At 43.1% G+C, this 20,526-nt stretch overlaps 2 protein-coding genes and 1 pseudogene across 3 annotated transcripts in view; 1 reads left to right on the plus strand and 2 right to left on the minus strand.

The window, feature by feature from the left end:
- The window catches only part of LOC148047635 (uncharacterized), a 152,786-nt gene that overhangs the window by 63,279 nt on the left and 68,981 nt on the right, over positions 1 to 20,526 (plus strand).
- Positions 1 to 20,526, minus strand: part of LOC148047637 (uncharacterized) — a 50,160-nt pseudogene that overhangs the window by 23,183 nt on the left and 6,451 nt on the right. The gene's annotated exons all lie outside the window — the stretch shown is intronic.
- LOC148047638 (uncharacterized) lies at positions 1,062 to 20,237 on the minus strand. The gene is made up of 3 exons (XM_087708096.1): positions 20,234 to 20,237; positions 19,284 to 20,026; positions 1,062 to 3,201 (listed from the first exon to the last, which is right to left on the minus strand). The coding sequence occupies exons 1-3, from the start codon at positions 20,235 to 20,237 to the stop codon at positions 1,285 to 1,287; spliced, it is 2,664 nt and encodes an 887-aa protein (XP_087564222.1). The 3' UTR covers positions 1,062 to 1,284.

Below are 20,526 nucleotides of genomic sequence, written 5' to 3' on the forward strand. Positions count from 1 at the left end.
AGAGCCCCAAAACAGGAAGCTAGGGGAATTTTCAAGCCCTAATAGACTCAGGCTGCACAAGGTCCTTGATCAACCTAACCACAGTCCTGAAATTGGGGATCAGAGCAAAAAAACTGGCCCACCCAATCTGGTTCGAGCAGGTCGACGAGTCCCTAATGGGAGGAGCCTATGCCACCCACCTAACTGAACCAATGAGGCTAGAACTAGCAGATCACTGGGAAGTAATTCGATTCATAATAGCCCCCAAAATGACAGACGCAGTCATACTGGGACTTTCCTGGCTAGACAAGTGGGGACCGACCATCTGGTGGCAAGGGGGTACCCGCAGTGTTAGGAGCCCCCAACCCCTCCCACACCAGCAAGCAGAAACACCACCTACGCTGGAACCCCCCAGGAGAACAACTGGCAACCACATCCGACACAATCCCAGAGGCCGAACTGATTCCAATAGAATATCAGGACCTCGGAGAAGTATTCAGCGAGGCCGAGTTCAATGTTCTGCCATCAAAATCGTCCCCAGGGCAAACTGTGCCATCAAAATCATCCCCAGGGCAAAACTCCCCGGACCCAAACTGTTTGCCATGATGCCATGGGAAATGCAACAGATGCGCAAATACATAGACAAAAACCTAGCAACGGGGTTCATTGAAAAAAAGATGGAACCATGAGATTGTGTGTTGACTTTCGAGGGATAAATGGGGTGTCCGTACACAACCTATACCTACTCCCCCTCATGACGGACATGCTGTCTCATCTGGCCCAGGGTAAAGTCTTCACCAAACTAGACCTCAGAGAAGCATATTACTGAGTACGTATGGGTGCAGGGGGAGGCCTCGGAGGAGGAAAAAGGTGCCTAAGATGTCTGTCTTATTAAATTGGAACAAAAAGGATCGTTTTGCCTTGGACTCTGATTTAATTCTGCATGATACTTGGAACGCTGACACCACTTTTCTTGCTACAGCTAAGTGAATCATGCTGTTGTTAGTTACGTGGTTGTTAAGCTAATCTGGCTTCCATATTGAATTCGCTGGTCAAAAGGACATAGAAGAGAATCACACGACTCTGGTTCACTGCAACCTGTATTTGGCATTTCTACCATCTATCACCATAAGAATGCATATAACACTCCCAAAAAGATTTTTGCATAATTGCAAAATTTCTGCAAAAAAAAAAAAAATTCAGCAACTTCTTATGCTGAAAGTGTACGGGTGGAATGTTTTCTGAAGCAAAGGTCACACTCAGGGCACTCAAATGGTTTCTCCCCTCTGTGTATAAGGACATAATTTATAAGATTAACCCTAGTACGAGATCTTCCCCACTGTCTGGATACTCATAAGGTTTCCCTATTTTGTGAGTCCTCTGGTGACTCACCAGGCTGGAATTCTGACTGTAACGTTTCCCACAATCAGGACACTCAAAAGGTTTCTCTCCTGTGTGAACCCTCTGGTGTGTCACCAGTCTGGAATTGGTATTGAAACTTTTCCCACAATCAGGGCACTCAAAGGGTTTCTCTCCTGTGTGAAGCCTCTGGTGTCTAACCAGGTTAGAATTGTTACTGAAGCATTTCCCACAATCAGGACACTCAAAGGGTTTCTCTCCTGTGTGAACCCTCTGGTGTCTAACCAGACTGGAATTGGTACTGAAACTTTTCCCACAATCAGGGCACTCAAAGGATTTATCTCCTGTGTGAACCCTCTGGTGTCTAACCAGCCTGGAATTGGTATTGAAACTTTTCCAACAATCAGGGCACTCAAAGGATATCTCTCCTGTGTGACTCCTCCTGTGTATCACCAGGTTATAATTATTACTGAAGCTTTTCCCACAATCAGGACATTCAAAGGGTTTCTCTCCTGTGTGAACCCTCTGGTGTGTCACCAGCCTGGAATTGGTATTGAAACTTTTCCCACAATCGGGACACTCAAAGAATTTCTCTCCTGTGTGACTCCTCCTGTGTATCACCAGGTTATAATTGTTACTGAAGCTTTTCCCACAATCAGGACATTCAAAGGGTTTTTCTCCTGTGTGAGTGCTCTGGTGTGAAACAAGATGAGAATTTTGACTGAAACGTTTCCCACAGTCAGGACACTCAAAGGGTTTCTCTCCTGTGTGAGTCCTCTGATGTTTAATCAGACTAGAATTCTGACTGAAACATTTCTCACAATCAGGACATTCAAAGGGTTTATCTCCTGTGTGAACCCTCTGGTGTCTAACCAGTTTGGAATTGGTATTGAAACTTTTCCCACAATCATGACACTCAAAGGATTTATCTCCTGTGTGACTCCTCCAGTGTATCACCAGGTTAGAATTGTTACTGAAGCTTTCCCCACAATCACGACATTCAAAGGGTTTTTCTCCTGTGTGAACCCTCTGGTGTCTAACCAGACTGGAATTCTGACTGAAACTTTTCCCACAATCATGACATTCAAAGGGTTTCTCTCCTGTGTGAATGCTCTGGTGTGTCACCAGACTGAATTTGGTACTGAAACGTTTCCCACAATCATGACATTCAAAGGGTTTCTCTCCTGTGTGAGTCCTCTGGTGTGTCACTAGACTGGAATTGGTACTGAAACTTTTCCCACAATCATGACACTCAAAGGGTTTCTCTCCGGTGTGAGTCCTCTGGTGTGTCACCAGACTGGGTTTGGTACTGAAACATTTCCCACAATCAGAACACTCAAAGGGTTTCTCTCCTGTGTGAATGCTCTGGTGTGTCACCAGACTGGATTTGGTACTGAAACATTTCCCACAATCAGGACACTCAAAGGGTTTCTCTCCTGTGTGAATGCTCTGGTGTGTCACCAGACTGGATTTCATACTGAAACTTTTCCCACAATCAGGACATTCAAAGGGTTTCTCTCCTGTGTGAGTCCTCTGGTGTGTCACCAGACTGGATTTGATACTGAAACGTTTCCCACAATCAGGACACTCAAAGGGTTTCTCTCCTGTGTGAATGCTCTGGTGTATCACCAGACTGTATTTGGTACTGAAACGTTTCCCACAATCAGGACATTCAAATGGTTTCTCTCCTGTGTGAGTCCTCTGGTGTGTCACCAGGTTGGAATTCTTGCTGAAGCTTTTCCCACAATCAGGACATTCAAAATGTTTCTCTTTGGTGTGAGTCCATGTTGCCATGCTCGCTAAAGCATTTACCGCAATGGGAGCACTTGTATGGCTTTTCTCCAGTCTGGATCCTCTCAGGCATAGTCAGCTATGAGTTACAAGTTGTATCTTTCCCACAACAGGCACGTCTATGGAGCTTTTCCACAACTCATGTTCTTGAGGAGATCAAAAATATAGATGATACCTTGTTTAATGGTACTTTGATTTAGTGGTGATTTTCTTCCTCCCAGAGTGAGGCCTGCAACACTGTCTGCCCTGCATGGCTTTCCAATTCACCTTTTCCTTCCCACTGACTTCGAGATATTTCCTTCCTTTGCTCAATGGAAAAATAATCTCCCTTGACTTTTCATGTAACGTATGCTTGAGTTTTGCATACTCTGCTTTCTCCAGATACAAATCTCTTCTTGGTTTTCTTTTTTTTTCTCCCTCATCTGCTTAGGAAGATTGTATAGTTTTCAGAAGGAAAAGGAAAATATTTTGATTTCTGGACTGACTTGCTTTGCTGTTCAGTGTTGCTTGTTATCCTCAGTTGCCCAGAGTGCTCTTACTGCCATCTTCTTTGTCTATAAGATTCAAATAAAAATGTATCTTTAATTGTGCATAGAATAGTTGCAGAAGATGAGAAAAAAAGAAAAAAGCTTATATTACAATGAAAAAGCAAACATGCCACAATCCTATAATAATTTTACATTAATCACGATTCATTTGACACATGAAATACTACCCAGATCCTAGTTCAAATATCCAATCAACGAAGAAATTGGTTGTTTACTGGGTCAATCAATGAATTCTTAGCAGGGCAAAGGGTTGTTTTCAAACACAGGTGTTATAAAATTTACAAACACTAAAAATAGAAATGCAAACATGCAACCACAATTTTGCTTTGAATCAAAACTTTATTTTTTCATGGTTAGCTGAAACATGAAAGTGCCAGAGATTTGCCAGAGCTCTGTGATTCATAAAGCTCCCCTCATCCGGGACTTACTATTAGACGAGGGGGCAGACCTGGCATGTATTACTGAAACCTGGCTGGGCCATGAGGGAGGAGTCCCCCTCTCAGAAATGTGCCCAGAAGGGTTTCAGGTGCTCCACCAACCACGAGACCAGAAAGGGGTGGGGGAGTAGCAGTTATTATCCGGGAGTCATTAGCTCCTTGCAGGATCCCTGCTCCAGAGACTGTCGGGTGTGAGTTCCTCCTTGTGAAGTTGGACCTAGAGGGTCAAGTGGGCTTGTTTTTGACGTACCTACCTCCCAGCTGCGTCACAACAACCCTGCCTGCGCTCCTAGAGCCAGTAGCCGGACTGGCGGTTGAATTCCCTAGACTTATAGTACTGGGGGATTTCAGTCTGCCATCTCTTGGCAAACGCTCCGATGGGGCCCAGGAGTTCACGGCCTCCATGACAACCATGGACTTGACCCAGGTAATTCAGCGTCCGACTCACGTGGCGGGACATACGCTCGACCTTGTGTTTCTCTTGGGGCAGTGGAGACGTGATCTGGAACTAAAGGGGATAGAGATCTCACTCTTGTCATGGTCAGATCACTTCCTGCTGAGGCTTGACTTTCGGAAGTTACTCCCCCATTGCAGGGAGGTGGAGCCGATTAAATGGTTCTGCCCCAGGCGCCTGATGGACACATCGGGATTTCAGACGGAGCTTGGGGAGATACCTGATCCCCTTGCCCACAACCCGACTGAGTCCTTGGTCCCTGTCTGGAATACAGTGGCGGCTGAGGCATTAGATCGGATTGCGCCTTTGCGGCCTCTCCACGGCAGTGGATCCAGGAGGGCACCTTGGTTTACCGAGGAACTCCGGGAGATGATGCGCCAAAAGAGACGCCTAGAGCGACGCTGGAGGACTAGTAACTCCGAATCCGACCGAACACTACTAAGAGCCTTTATTAGGACTTATTTAGTGGCGATACGGATGGCAAAATGTACTCATTTTTCCGCTCTTATTGCATCCGCAGAATCTCACCCGGCCGCCCTGTTTAGGATAACCCGCTCCCTCCTGAAAGGGAGGGATGCGGGTGAACCCTTACAGGGAAGAGCTGAGGAATTTGTTCAATTTCTGTCGGACAAAGTCACTCAGATTCGGACAGACCTGTACTCCACTTGGACAGCGCCAGCAGAGATGCTGAGGGAGGGCCTTGATCAAGTTTTGTGGAGTGAGTTCCAGCTTGTCACTCCTGAGGAAGTGGACAAGGCCATGGGAGCGATGAGTGCCACCACCTGTTTGCTGGACCCGTGTTCCTCCTGGTTGGTTTCGACCAGCAGGGAGGTGACACAAGGCTGGATCCAGAGGATTGTGAACACTTCTCTTCAGGAGGGATCTTTCCTGCAACCTTTGAAGGAAGCAGTGGTGAGACCCCTCCTTAAGAAGCCTTCTCTGGACCCAGCTGCCCTTCAAAACTGTCGTCCAGTCCCCAACCTCCCTTTGTTAGGGAAGGTTGTTGAGAAGGTGGTGGCCTTCCAACTCTGACGGACCTTGGATGAAGTGGATTATCTAGATCCCTTTCAGTCTGGTTTCAGGCCTGGTTACTGCACCGAAACCGCTTTGGTCGCGCTGACTGATGATCTCTGGCGAGCCAGGGATAGAGGACATTCCTCTATCCTGGTGCTTCTTGACCTCTCAGTGGCCTTCGATACCATCGACCATGGTATCCTTCTCTGGCAGCTGGAAGAGGTGGGAGTGGGAGGCACCGTTTTACGGTGGTTCTCCTCTTACCTCTCTGGCAGGTCACAGTCGGTGTTGGTCGGAGGACAGAGGTCGACCCCTAGGCCCCTTAAATACAGGGTGCCGCGGGGCTCGGTCCTGTCCCCCCTCCTATTTAATATCTACATGAAGCTGCTGGGTGAGATCATTCGCCAGCATGGGATTAAATGCCAACTCAGTGAGGTGGTGGAAGTGATGTGCCAGTGCCTAGAAGCTGTCAGGGTCTGGATGGGAATGAACAAGCTTGCACTCAACCCTGACAAGACTGAGTGGCTATGGATGTTGCCCCCCCAAGGATAGTCCAGATACTCCATCTTTAAGCCTGGGGGGCGAAATGTTACACCCCTCAGAGAGGGCCTGCAACCTGGGTGTCCTCCTGGATCCGCAGCTGACACTAGAACACCATTTGTCAGCTGTGACCAGGGGAGCTTTTGCCCAGGTTCGCCTGGTGCACCAGTTGCGGCCCTACCTGGACCGGGAAGCACTCCAAATGGTCACTCATGCCCTCGTCACTTCAAGACTCAACTACTGTAACGCGCTCTACATGGGGCTGCCCCTGAAAAGTGTTTGGAGACTACAATTGGTCCAGAATGCAGCTGCATGAGCAATACTGGGTGTACCGAGATACACTCATGTTACACCTATCCTCCGGGAGCTGCACTGGTTCCCCGTTGGTCTCCGAACGCACTTCAAGGTGCTGGTTATCACCTTTAAAGCCCTACATGGCCTAGGACCTGGATATCTACGAGACCGCCTCCTGCCACATACCTCCCAGCGTCCGATAAGATCTCACAGGATGGGCCTTCTCCAGGTGCCGTCGACTAGACAATGTCGTCTGGCGGCTCCTCGGGGGAGAGCCTTCTCTGTAGCTGCCCCAGCCCTATGGAATGATCTACCCCGAGATCTGGACCCTCCCCACTCTCTCGGCCTTCCGAAAGTCTACAAAGACCTGGCTATTCCGGCAGGCCTGGGGTTGTTGACCCTTGATTAAGTTCCAGCCCCACTAAGGTTGAGTGTGTGTTGTGTTCTTTTAATTTGCTTTGTCTTTGTATTTTAAATTCTTTAGTATTTTTAAAACTGTTTTTATGTAAGCCGCCCGGAGTCCTTCGGGATTGGGCAGCATACAAATTCATTAAATCTTGAATCTTGAATTTGCATTAGTACTTCAGTAAGACTGCACTTACTTGATTCACGTTGCAACACAGGTCAGAGAGAGAGACTACATCTATAAAAGCCAAAGTGTAGGAGTTTCCTAGTCTCTGACATTGAGGTGTGTGTTAAGACAATGCCAAAGAGTAAAGACCTCAGCAATGATCTTAGAGATGCAATTGTTGCTGCACATCAATTTGTGAAGGTTTAAAAGGCCATTTTCAGATACCGTATTTTTCGAAGTATAAGAGGTTTTTTTCGCTCAAAAAAAGGGTGAAAATCTGGGTGCATCTTATACAGTAAATACATTTTTGGCCTCCTGAAACCCCGCCCCCTTCACCAAAATGGCTGTGCATAGCCTTTAGGAGGCTTCCAAAGTGCTCCTGGGAGCTGGGGAGGGCAGATATGAGCTAAAACGGGCCATTTTTCACTCATTTTTTATCCCCTAGCCCCCAGGAGCACTCTATAAGCCCCTTAAAGGCTGTGCATGCCCTTTTTTGGATACAAAAATGGGCCAGTTTTTGCGAGAAACAGCCCGTTTTTGGGTGGTCTGCAGAGTACAAAAACTTTTTTAAAAAATTTGCCTCTTGAAAGTCTTGGTGCATATTATACTCTGGTGCATCTGATACTCAAAAAATTTGGTAATTAAAAAAACATCATTCTACACTGAGGAAGATTATTCAGAAGAGGAAACATTCAAGACAGTTGCCAATCTTCCCAGGAGTGGACATTCAAGAAAATTCACCCCAAGGCCAGACAGTTCAATGCCCAGAGATATTGGTAAAAAAGGGGGTTATATCTCAGACTCTATGTCAGCCTGTGCTTCGCTTACTTGCTTTCGGATGCCATGGCAACGGGGGGGGCATGGTATTTGGGATGGAAATAAATGGTGCAGGAGAGATAGTCAAAAAGGGAGTTTTGTTCTCACCATCTTCTCAGCATGTTATTGGCCAATGTTTGGACCTGGTCAAGGCCAACTATCCTGCATACCAACCTGATGATGGTTTCTTGGAGATGCAACCCCCATTACACCGAAGTGAATTGCAGATTGGGCAATGGGGTGGGGGTTGTTGGAGGGAGGGGGCTGGGCAAATGTTTGATATGTATGATTTTTCGCTTTTCTGACTCAGACCTTGCTTTGCTTTCGCAGCTATCTTTTCATAACCAGTAAAAATATTTTACCATGTTGGGGATAGAATGTTTTTGTCCACCAAGTTCCTACAAACCACCCAAAAATCAAAGAAGCTGGGGCCAAAGTACTAAGGTCCGTTCCCCATTGTAAAAATTATAAATTCTGTGTCAGTGAAGTTGGAGCTGCTGAAGAACCTTAGAAGAATTTATCCTGTATTTCATGTGAACCTGCTGAAACCAGAACACACTTCTTCCTTTCATCCACCTCAATCTTCACCTCCGGTCCCTCTTTTTATTGAGGGAGAGCAACATTTTGAAGTTAAAGAAATCGTAGACTACAGAAAACATAGAGGTCGCATTCAGTATTTGGTCTCCTGGAAACATTTCCCAGATTTTTACCTTTATCACTGTCTCACTAGTATTTATTCCTGGCTAGGTCAATCTCCACATCTACTGCCAGCTCGTACCAGCGTTGCAGGTTGCGTGGGGCCCCTCTGTTAACACAATTGTGGTATATATCTTGGTTCAGGCCATCCATAAAACTGTCCATTAAAGCCTCCTCGGACCACTCCCGCATACGCACCGACAGCTCACGAAACTCTTGGATGTACTCAGCCACTGGACTTCTTCTCTGAGTAAGAGTTTTCATCTTGGCTCTCGCCTTATGCTCGGGTAGCAGGTCATCAAAGCGGTTCCTCAGGGCGGCCATAAATACATTGATAGGGGTGTGGGAAAAGATGAGGAAAAAATACTAAGTTAGGGTTCCGTGCTGGTTGGCACCGTTAGAGGCCTTAACGCATCCCAGTGTATTTAATTGGACAAGAAACATAACATATACAGACATTATGACAGAAGATGGCAACATGAAAACAAAGATGGAATTAGAGCAGCAGGGCAGGAATCTGGAATGGTGGGAATATTTACAGATTAGAAACAGGTTTAAAAGCGATAAGGTATGGTTTGGGATCTACCCAAACCCTCAGGGGCTAGATAAGATTTTGTTTGGTGGAGATAAGAAAATGTTATCGAAGATTTATCAGTTTTTGACCTGTCAAGATGCTAAAGAAGAGATGGATAAAAGCCTTCTAATAACATGGGAGAGAAACTTTGGCTATGAGATTGAAATGGGCAAATGGTGGGATCTATGGAGTAAGACTATTAAACTTACAATATCTACAGCATTTAAAGAAAACATATACAAGATGGCTTATAGATGGCACCTCCCCCCAACGAGGTTAGCCAAAATGTTTCCTGGGTTACCTCCACTGTGTTGGAAATGTGGAAGAAGGGATGGCACATTCTACCATATTTGGTGGTCTTGTACTGAGGCCATGAAATACTGGAGAAGGATTAAAAAATGGCTAAAAGAGGTTACCGGGGCAAGCATGGAATGGAAACCCGAGAATTTTTTACTAAGCATAAAACCAGAAAACATGAGTAAATCTATATGACATTTGAGCCTACATATAATTGTGGCTGCAAGAATAACCTACGCACAATTTTGGAAATCTACTACCATACCGCCGGAAGATGCCATAATTAAAAAGATCTATGAATGTGCAGAAATGGACAGAATGACGGGTTGGCTGAGGGACAAAGGAGAAACGGAACATTACCTTAGCTGGAACCTATGGTATATGTGGGCGACAAGGAGAACAGCAGGGACTTAAAACGGGGAAAGTTAAATGGCAGTTGTTAACAATGGGAACTAAAAGTGAACATGGGTATTGTAATAGATCCCTGAACTTTGTAACGAGAAGATGCTGCTTAGAGACTAAACAACGAGGAAGGAGAAAAAAAAGTTGGGCTGTGAATGACTGTCACTGCGGGGGTGGTGGGGGTGGTTGTATGTTTAAAACAGTATTTGTATTTGTATGTTTTATCCTTTAAAAAATGTATAACCAATAAAGATTATTTAAAAAAAAACACACTGTAATTCCTCAGCAGGAGGGAATCATCATTATGCAAGGCGACCATCCAAGCTGCCGCCTTATTCTCCAATGCCATTGTCACAACTTTCACCTTTGCTTCCTCTTTGGGGAAATCTTCTCCAAACTGTTGCATGAAATTCCAGACCTGGACCAGGAAAAATCCCAGTTCTGTGGGGTCCCCTCCGAATTTCACACGAAGAGGAGGAACTTTTACCATTCGGCGTCTTCAGGGGTGCTCCCCCCCTTGGAGGGGCTCGTGTGGCTGCTGCTGCTGCTGGGGCTCTCCGATCCTGATCAGCTCTGCTGTCTGCCCCCAGGGTCCCCACTCCCTGCAGGGTGAGACAGGTCCTCTGCATGTTTCTCTTCTTGAACAGGAAAATCAGCTTCCCTCTCAGCCTGGCGCTGATAAAAACGACGTTTCTCCCAAGCTTCTTGGAAGAGTTTCATACTGTGGGACATCATGAGATCCTGTTCTTCGGCTTCCTGCCAGGCAACTGCAGGTCACCGGTGTCAGCTGGTGGTAGCTCTGGCAGGGATTTCCTCAGGATCGTATCTCCTTCAGTAACCAAGAAAGAAGTCTCTCAACTCCATTGTTTGTGGAATTAAAAGTACTTTTACTGGCTATGAATAGATAGCAGCGAAGTAAAGCAAAGTCTGAGTCAGAAAAGCACGAAATCATACATATCAAACATTTGCCCAGCCCCCTCCCTCTAACAACCCCCACCCCATTGCCCCATCTGCAACTTCCTTAGGTGTCATGTGGTTGCATCTCCAAGAACCATTATCAGGTTGGTATGCAGGATGGTTGGCCTTGACCAGGTCCAAACATCGGCCAATACCATGCTCAGAAGATGGTACCTACCTACCTACCTACCCTCTCTCCCTATCTACTGTATTTCTATTTCTCTCTGTTTACCTACCTACCTACCTACCCTCTCTCCTTACCTACCTACTGTATTTCTCTCTTTCTCTCTATCCCTCTATCTACCTACCTACCTACTCACTCTACCTACCTATCTACTGTATTTTTCTTTCTATTTCTCTCTATCCATCTACCTACTCTCTCTCCCTACCTACCTACTGTATTTCTCTCTCTTTCTCTCTATCCCTCTACCTACCTACCTACCAATTCTCTCTCCCTACCTATCTACTGTATTTCTCTCTCTTTCTATTTCTATTTCTCTATCCCTCTACCTACCAACGCATGCAATCTCTCTCCCTACCTACTATATTTTTCTCTCTTTCTCTTCCTCTCTATCCCTCTATCCACCTACCTACTTTTTTTTATCTGCCCCTTCAAAATCTTAGTGTGTCTTATACTCCAAAAAATACGGTACTCGCCAATCTTCTCAAGAGTGGACATCCAAGAAAATTCACCCCAAGGCCAGACAATGCAATGGCGAGAGATTTTTTTTTAAAAAAGTTATGTATCAGATTCTACAGGCTTCAGTTAGCATGTTAAATATCAAGATCCATGACAGTGTAATTAGAAAAAACGGAACAACTATGGTTCATTTGGAAGGGTTGCTCTTCTATCTAAAAAGGTCATAGCAACATGGCTGAGGTTTGCAAAGTTGCACCTGAACAAACCACAGGACTTCTGCAACACTGTCCTTTGCACAGACCAGACCAAAGTGGAGATGTTCGGCCGTAATGCACAGTGACATGTTTGACAAAAATCAAGCACAGCATATCAGTACAAGCAACAAATGGCAGTTCAATCTCCCCTGAAAACCATCCAGTGATGGCAGCACCCACAACCTCTGGAGGGAAGACATTCCCAAAGAATCAACCTTAATTAATACAATAATACAACAGCAGAGTTGGAAGGGACCTTAGAGGTCTTCTAGTCCAACCCCCTGCCTAGGCAGGAAACCCTATAACATTTCAGACAAATAGCTATCCTACATCTTCTTAAAGACTTCCGGTGTTGGGGCATTCACAACTTCTGGAGGGAAGCTGTTCCACTGATTAATTGTCCTAACTGTCAGGAAATGTCTCCTCAGTTCTAAGTTGCTTCCCTCCTTGATTAGTTTCCACCCATTGCTTCTTGTTCTGCCCTCAGGTGCCTTGAAAAATAGTTGAACTCCCTCTTCTTTGTGGCAACCCCTGAGATATTGGAAGACTGCTGTCATGTCTCACCTAGTCCTTCTTTCTATTAAACGAGACATACCCAGTTCCTGCAACCGTTTTTCATATGTTTTAGTTTCCAGTCCCCTAATTTAAAAGAGGTTTTCTCAATCTTCCCACCAGAAGGAAAATTGCAGCCACCAGTTTCACAGCGGGCAGCCCCAGTGGGCTTAAATTCGGGGAGGGAAGGAACCTGCAGCAGCAGCAGCTGAGATGCTTCAGCCCAGTTGCTTCTCTGCTTCCAGGCCGTGGAGGGAACCGAACAGCCCGACTTGCTCCAGGACTCTCCTCCCACCGGCCCTCCACTCACCTTCCAGCTGCTGCTTCGAACATGGGAAGAGCAGAAGAGCCGCCCTGCACACCTCCTTCCTCCCTGAGTCATCCGGAAAAGGACGTCCTCCTATCCTTCCTAGCAATGGTTTAAAACTCCTTTTTTAAGCGCAAGGATGGTGTAGATGGCTTTCTAAGCACAGATGTTACCTGACCGCCATCTAGCGACAGGAGGTGGAAACACACACTTGTCCAATCTCCATCAAGGAAGATGTTTTCAGTGATTCCATGGCAGCAGGTCCTTTTCGACTCCTCGAATCTCTCTTTGATCAGTTTCCATCCATTGAATCCTAAAAGGTCCTTAAAAATTCTGTCCTTAGAATTTGGGTGGGGGAAGGCAAATTTTAATCCCAGCAACTGGAGCTGAAGGTTTTTTGTTTGTGAATAGGCTGGCCTGGATTTCTTAATGGGCACAAAATCTCTAAAGATACTTTCTTCCTTTGTTAAGATTTTTTCTCTCTCCATCTCTCCTTTGGGTAAATATAATATTCTGCCTCTCTTTAATATTCCCCAAAACATTTCATTCTCAGGGTGGGTGGGTTTGTGATTACTTCTCACAGTACATTGACCCACAACTTACAATATCTGTTGTAGCTGTGGTCATTAAGCAAATCACCATGTTCCGTTCAGTGCAATGTACCATGACTGTGACTTACAACTTCCTGTCATTTTTGTTTGTGGGAAGCCAATTGTGAAGGTTCCAAATAGCAATTCCATGACTGTGGGACACAGCAAATATCGTAATTGCAAGCCAGGGCTGCCCCCAAATAACTGTGATGGCCACAACTTTGAGAAACACTTGTAAGTCTACTTTTTCAGTACCAGTGTAATTGTGAAGGCTGAGTAGTAAGTGGTAAGCAAGGATGGTCTATAAAACTGAACAACCCAAAGACTGCTCGATAGCTGTTATTTAAAAAATCCTAGGTTAAACACAGTTGTGTCAGGATTATAAATGGATAGTGCACCACTACAAAATCATACGTTTTGTTTGCTAGGTATGGAAGTTAAAAAAAAATCACAGAAGACAGCAGTGGCATTATCAGTTCTATATTGTTTCCAAGAAAAGAACATGTATACAAAATCACAAGTTAACCCTAATATGAAGGAGAACCAGTTTTAAACCATGTACCACCAATGGAATGAAATCTCGGGAGTGGAGAAATACGTAGTGTAGAAAGTTAGCACCGACTCCTCTCCTAGAATAATGAGGTCTCCAAATGAGATTATCAAAAAAATTCCAACATCAAGTTGATTCCTACCCGTTTTATATCTTTGTAATGTAGTACACCCACAATATATAAGCTGCAGTTCTGCTTTAGGTCAAGGCTGATCAGAGGGCTGCCAATGCTTTTGTGGAATTCAGTGTGCAGAGTGTGTCAAGCTTCAAATGGTGTTTTTGCTGTTGCAACTATTATCATTTCTCATTTTGCAAAAAAATTATGGGGAGACAGAAGGGGGAGATAGAACAAAGCTCCAGACATCGGACGTTTCGGCAGGTTTACCAGAGCCAAAAAAGACTTTCTCACAACAAAACTAGAAGTCTCCATTGGACAATGTGTCCTGGCCTAATAGCAGGGAGGGAAAATTTGGAACTTTAACTATGTGCATTTGCACGGGAAATAGTCAGACCTTCTTTTGCCCTCATCTTTGCCGATATGATGTATTCATTACAGCTTTGCTGCTTGCTACCTGTCCAGAGAGAAAACCTCCCTGTTCCTATGAGCAATGTGAAAGAGAAATGTTGGACTGGATAACTCTGAGGAATGGACTTCAGGACAGGATCTATTTCCAAGGAAGATTTTATTCTGGTAAATTGAGCAGAGGTAATTTCCAAAGAGGAATGGGTGATGACAATTTCTCAACGGAGAAAAAGGCGGAAGGTGCATTATATTATTTTTTCTTTTTTTGACTCCTTTCCTGCTTCTCTGTATCAATTGTTTTTGTTTGTTTTGCATGTTTTATTAATTAAATTTTGATTTACAAAAAGGAATGTGTATCAAACAAAGAGTGGGGCAACTTTGATACATTTTTGTAGGCACATCTGTATTACCAATCTTTCTTCCAACCCTTTGAAATGCCTTTTGGAAACATTTCTCTCAGCATATATAGACAGTCATCTCCTCTTCCCAAGCCCCACTTTTCTAGCACTGCTGGTTATGTGATTTCCTCTCTTTGACCTAATGAAAACTTCTGTGTATGCAAAGTTACAGATGCACAAGACATTTAGCATGGGTGCCCTTGGAAGCATCTCTGGCCAGCACCAATGAAGTTGGCTTCCTTTAGTTTCTCACCCATTGAAACGCTTCGATCCTAAATCCTTGGCAGCGACCACTCCAAAAAGATTTTTACAATTTCTACAAAAATAAATACAGGTAATCCTTGGGTTACAAGTGTTCTCTTAGCAAATGTTCAAAGTTACACGACAAGCCCCCCGCCTTCCCCTCAGCATTTACAAACAAATCCCGAAATTATGAATAGAATACTGGAGCACCACAGCTGTTGTTCATCCTTACGAACGACCGCAGAGGCTCTGTTATATTCACCCCTATTCTCCCAACCCCAGCTGAGTTTTCACAGGCATTTTGCCTGTGGAGAGTGACTTACCTTGCAAAGATCTCTCTGCTGTGCTTTATTTGTCGGCAGTCACAGAGGACAGAGGCCTAACGTACCGCGAGATCATGCAAGGTCAGTAGTCTTGAGTAATCTCACATTTTAGGCATCTGTTATCTGTGAATTGAGGCCTGGATGTTAGCAAATGGAGGGAAGACTTCAGTCTTTCAGGCCTTCCCTCCATTTGCCCTTTCCTTGCCAAAGCCTGCAGGGAGATTGCATTTGTCACCGGCTTGAAGAACTTCTCTCGCTTCTTTTGAAGATTTTGCTATATCCCCGAGATCAGCAGGACGTATTCTTTCTCTTCACCATCTCTTCGGGACAGTTTAGGTCCATTTGGACCACCCAGTGACAAAAGTATTGGCTGTGGTCTCAGAGCATTGAGACTACACAACCATCTCGTTGTGACATTGGCTTCTCCCTGGAAGATTGCATTCCTTTTTTTTTTTTTTTGCAGATTTTTTTTTTATTTTTTCTCTTCTACAACATCTTATAGTCATTACATCAACATTGTTATGTCATACCTGTACATATATATATATTCCGCTTCTATATTTACACACCTTTATACACAGTTCTATATATATTTATATATATTGTTTTTTGGCTTAATTAATTTTATTCCTGTTTTGCAGCCATTTGTACCAATTGTTCCAAATTTCATAATATTCTGACTCTTCTTTATCTTTTAATCTCAGTCTTAATTTGTCCATCTCTGCACAATCCAAAGGTTTTTTTTATCACTAATTTGTCCGAAGGGGCATTATTTTGTTTCCAATAGCATTGGGCAAATGCTATTCTAGCTGTAGTTACCAGATGTGTTAATATGTACTTAATTTTCTTTGTATATTTCCCTTTGATTATTCCCAATAGAAAGATTTCGGGTTTGTATTTGATCTGTTCTCCTGTAATTTCTTGCATCAATTTCCAAATTTTTGTCCAATATTTTTGTGTTTCCGAGCAGGTCCACCATATGTGATAATAGGTCCCTTGTACTTTTTTACACTTCCAGCAAGTTGGCTTCATGTTTGAGTACATTTTAGTCAATCTTGTTGGTGATAAATGCCAACGATAAAACATTTTGTATATATTTTCTTTAAGTGCTGCTGATCGTGTTAGTTTATAATTTGTGTTCCAAATTCTTTCCCAATCCACTAGATCTATGTTGTAGCCAAAGTTTTTGGCCCACGCTATCATGCAACCTTTAAATTTTTCTTCTTCTAATGTTACTTCTAATAAATATTTGTAAATTTTTGTTATAAATTTATTTTCTGGGCCAATTAAAATTTTATCTATTTGTTGTAATTCTGTGTATATTCCATATTCTTGTACGTCTTTTTTGTATCTCGATTGTGGTTGGAGATATGGCCACCAATCTATATTTATATTTTGCTCCTTTAATTCTGGATTTGTTTTCAAATTCCCTTGGCTGTTTAAAATTTCACTATATCTAACCATTTTCGATAGCTCTAGTGTATTGGAATGTGTCATGGCTTCCATAGTGGAAAGCCATGTCGGTATTTTCATGTAATGTTTTTCTCTAATTTTATTCCAGACCTGTATCGGTGCATCTCTAATATAGTGTCTGTGAAAGTATTTTTGTTTCTTTTTACCTGCTTCCCATAGGAAAAAATGCCATCCCATTTGCAAATCGTGGCCCTCTAATGTTAGTATTCTTTTATTTTTTAAATTTATTCATTCCCTGATTCATGTTAGTGCTGCTGCTTTGTAATAAAGCTCCCAGTCCGGGAGTCCCATACCACCTCTGCTTCTGTCATCCTGTAGCGCTTTCAACTTTATCCAGGCTTTCTTCCCTTGCCAGATAAATGTTAATATAATCTTATTCAATTCCGTGAAAAAATTCCTAATTTTATGGGGATTGTTTGAAATAGGTATAATAGTCTGGGTAGTACATTCATTTTTATCGCTGTTATTGTCCCTAATAATGTTAGTTGTAGTTTCCCCCATAGTTCTAGATCTTTTTTATTTGTTGCACTAATTTTGTATAATTATTTTCTTTTATAGTTGAGCACTTTGCAGTTAGCCATATTCCAAAATATTTAACTTTCTTTGTCACTTGCAGTCCTATTATCCTTTCTAATTCTTTATTTTGTTCTTCCTTCAAATTTTTAGTTATCATTTTAGTCTTTTCTCTATTAATCTTTAACCCTGCTACATCTCCATATTTTCCTAGTTCTCGCATTAAGCTATTTCCTGTTTCTAGTGGGTCTTCTATAATGAATACCAAATCATCTGCAAAGGCCTGGATTTTATATTCCTCTTTTTTAATTTTAGTTCCTCTTATCTCCTAATTTTGTCTAATTCTTATTAAAAAACTTTCAAGAATCAGGATGAAGAGCAGAGGTGATAGTGGGCATCCCTGCCTTACTCCTTTCATTATTTTAAAGGTCTCTGTACTTTCTCCATTTAATAATATATTTGCCTTTTGGGTGGTGTATATTGTTTCTATTAATCTTTCAAATTGGTCCCCTAATTTCATATTCTTAATTTGTTGTATCATGAATTCCCAATTTAAATTGTCAAATGCCTTCTGTGCATCCAGAAAGACGAGTGCCACTTGTTTCTCTGGATGCGCTTCATAGTACTCTAAAATATTTGCAATTATTCTAGTGTTATTCCCGATTTGTCTTGTTGGGAGAAATCCATTTTGGTCTGGATGTATATAGCCATTTAATAGTTTTTTCAATCTCTCCGCTATTATTGTTTGAGAGACCGCCTTCTGCCAATTACCTCCCTGCGTCCCATCAGATCGCACAGAGTTGGCCTCCTCCGTATTCCATCCGCCAGTCAGTGCCGACTGGCGACTACCCGGAGGAGAGCCTTCTCTGTTGTGGCTCTGACACTATGGAACAATCTCCCCGTGGAGATTCGTACCCTCACCACCGTCCAGGCCTTCCGCACAGCCCTCAAGAACTGGCTAGCCCGTCAGGTCTGGGGCTGAGCCTATTTTCGCCCCTCCCGAATGTTGAGTGAATGTTGAGTTTTATTGTTTAATTTATTTTTGTTCACATTTCTTTTTGCACTGTCCTACACTCCCTTTCCTTTGTGATTGTAAGCCGCCCTGAGTCCCCTCAGGGAAAAGGGCGGCCTATAAATGCTCAATAAATACAAAAAATACAAAATTGTTGTGAATATTTTATAGTCGGCATTCAACAATGAAATTGGCCTATAGTTTTGAATCTGTTTTTTATCTGCACCTTTTTTTAAATATTAATGTAATATGTGCTTCTCTCCATGAGCCCAGTATTTTTGCTTTCATCAGTGCCTCGTTATACATCTCCAGCATCAAGGGTTCTATCAATTCATTCAATTCATCCATTATTTTGTACCATTCTGCTGGGAATCCATCTGGGCCTGGCATTTTATTATTTTTCTGTTTCTGAATCACCTGTTTCAATTCTAGTTTCATTACTTTTTGACAACATTTCTTTCATATCTTCTGCTATTGTCGGGGTTTCTTCTCCATTTAAATATTCTTTTATTTGTTTTCCATCTACTTGTTCCCCTTTATACATATTCTCAAAGTACTTGTATGCAATCTTTTCTCCCCTTCTATTGTATGTTGAAGATTGCATTCCCATAGGGCCTCAGCAGCCCTTTGCAAACTGCCTTTGTTGCCATCAACTGAGCTTGGGAGGAGTGGGTGTGTCCCTCCGAAGTACCTGTTTCTACAGGCAAAGGCTTTTTGCAAAGGGCTGCCAAAGGCTTCAGGAACGCAATCCTCAAGTGATTTGCCAATGAGAAAGCAACACTAAGAAGTCGCACACAGCCTCTCAGGGCTGCTTTCTTGGCGCCAGATGCATTGTCCAACTGATCTGGAGCAAGAAAACAATGAACATGTGGGCAAAAGGAGGGACTGATGTCGTTCAATGTATGAGATTCACTCCCACAACTTCTCAAGTTTTGGATCGAATGGGCAGGATCCATTACATCCGTAACCCGAGAACTACCCATATCCAGCAAGTTCTGCTGCTAATGACCAGATAGGCATTATCACACTAATATGTTGCCATTTTTTCCTTCCACCTTCCCGTTTAATACCATTACATATTTGCCAACAAAAAATTAGGCAAATTCTTTGTAGTCAAATTAAATAGTCAATTTCTCAGTTGGATTTACAGAGGGACTTTAGAAATGAAATTCAAACCTTTTCTACACTCATCACTTGGGGCCTCATGTGGATTTTCTTGTGTGCAATAAGGGTGGAATTTTTCCTGAAGCACCATCCACATTCGGGACACTCAAATGGTTTCTCTCCTGTGTGTATAAGTATATGATTTAGAAGGCTAGTCCTAATACTGAAATCTTTCCCACAGTCTGGACACTCATATGGTTTCTCTCCTGTGTGAGTCCTCTGGTGTATCACCAGGCTGGAATTGTGATTAAAACTTTTATCACAATCAGGAAACTCAAAGGGTTTCTCTCCTGTGTGAGTCCCTTGGTGTGTCACCAGGCTGGAATGCTGACTAAAACTTTTTCCACAATCGGGACATTTAAAGGGTTTCTCTCCTGTGTGAGTCCTATGGTATATTACCAGGCTGGAATTGTGATTAAAACTTTTACCACAATCAGCAAACTCAAAGGGTTTCTCTCCTGTGTGAGTCCCTTGGTGTGTCACCAGGCTGGAATGATGACCAAAACTTTTCCCACAATCAGGACACTCAAAGGGTTTCTCTCCTGTGTGAGTTCTCTGGTGTGCCAACAGGTTGGAATTCAGACTAAAACTTTTACCACAATCAGGACATTGAAAGGGTTTCTCTCCTGTGTGAGTCCTTTGGTGTGTCACCAGACTGGAATTGGTACTGAAACATTTTCCACAATCAGGACACTCAAAGGGTTTTTCTCCTGTGTGAGTCCTTTGATGTGTCACCAGGCTGGAAATCCATAGGACTGCTTAAGTATTGAAAGGTGATACCAAGGAAGGATAATTGTGGAATTGCTGTTGAATATTGGTTTATACAATTATAATAATTATAATATATTATTGATATTAATGACAAGGTATAAATAAGGTAAAAGTTATAACCAATCGTGGGCAAGGTCAAAAAAGGGGGTTAAAAATGGCAACCTCATCAAAATTAGGGAAAAAGACCATACCCATTGTGAGTTCAGCATTGCCCCGCTCCTCAAATCAAAAAACAATGGAGAGTGTGTGGGGGTTGGAGAAAGGGGAAAAAATGGCAGAATCAGCGGGACCAGCACCTACGATGCAAAACATGCAATCGATGCTCCAGATGATACAGGAGACCTTGGCTATAAGCCAAGTAGAGACAAGGAAAAGTCATGAAGAATTAAAAAAGGAAATGGGAGAATTGAAAGGAACAATCAAAAATGTAGACGATAAAGTTGAAAAGATACAGAATGCCTTAACAATCAACGAACAGTATATC

The sequence above is a fragment of the Thamnophis sirtalis genome, unplaced genomic scaffold (assembly GCF_051295495.1).
Source record: "Thamnophis sirtalis isolate CommonGarterSnake01/CBP01778 unplaced genomic scaffold, rThaSir2_p1.2 scaffold_3, whole genome shotgun sequence".
Taxonomy (NCBI): domain Eukaryota; kingdom Metazoa; phylum Chordata; class Lepidosauria; order Squamata; family Natricidae; genus Thamnophis; species Thamnophis sirtalis.

Bases quoted from the DNA above. Each gene is read 5' to 3' on its own strand.
- LOC148047638 (XM_087708096.1), bottom strand. The intron at 3,202-19,283 runs GTTTGAATTTCA...CATAGCTGACTA, and splicing joins AAGTGATGAGTGTAGAAAAG to TGCCTGAGAGGATCCAGACT.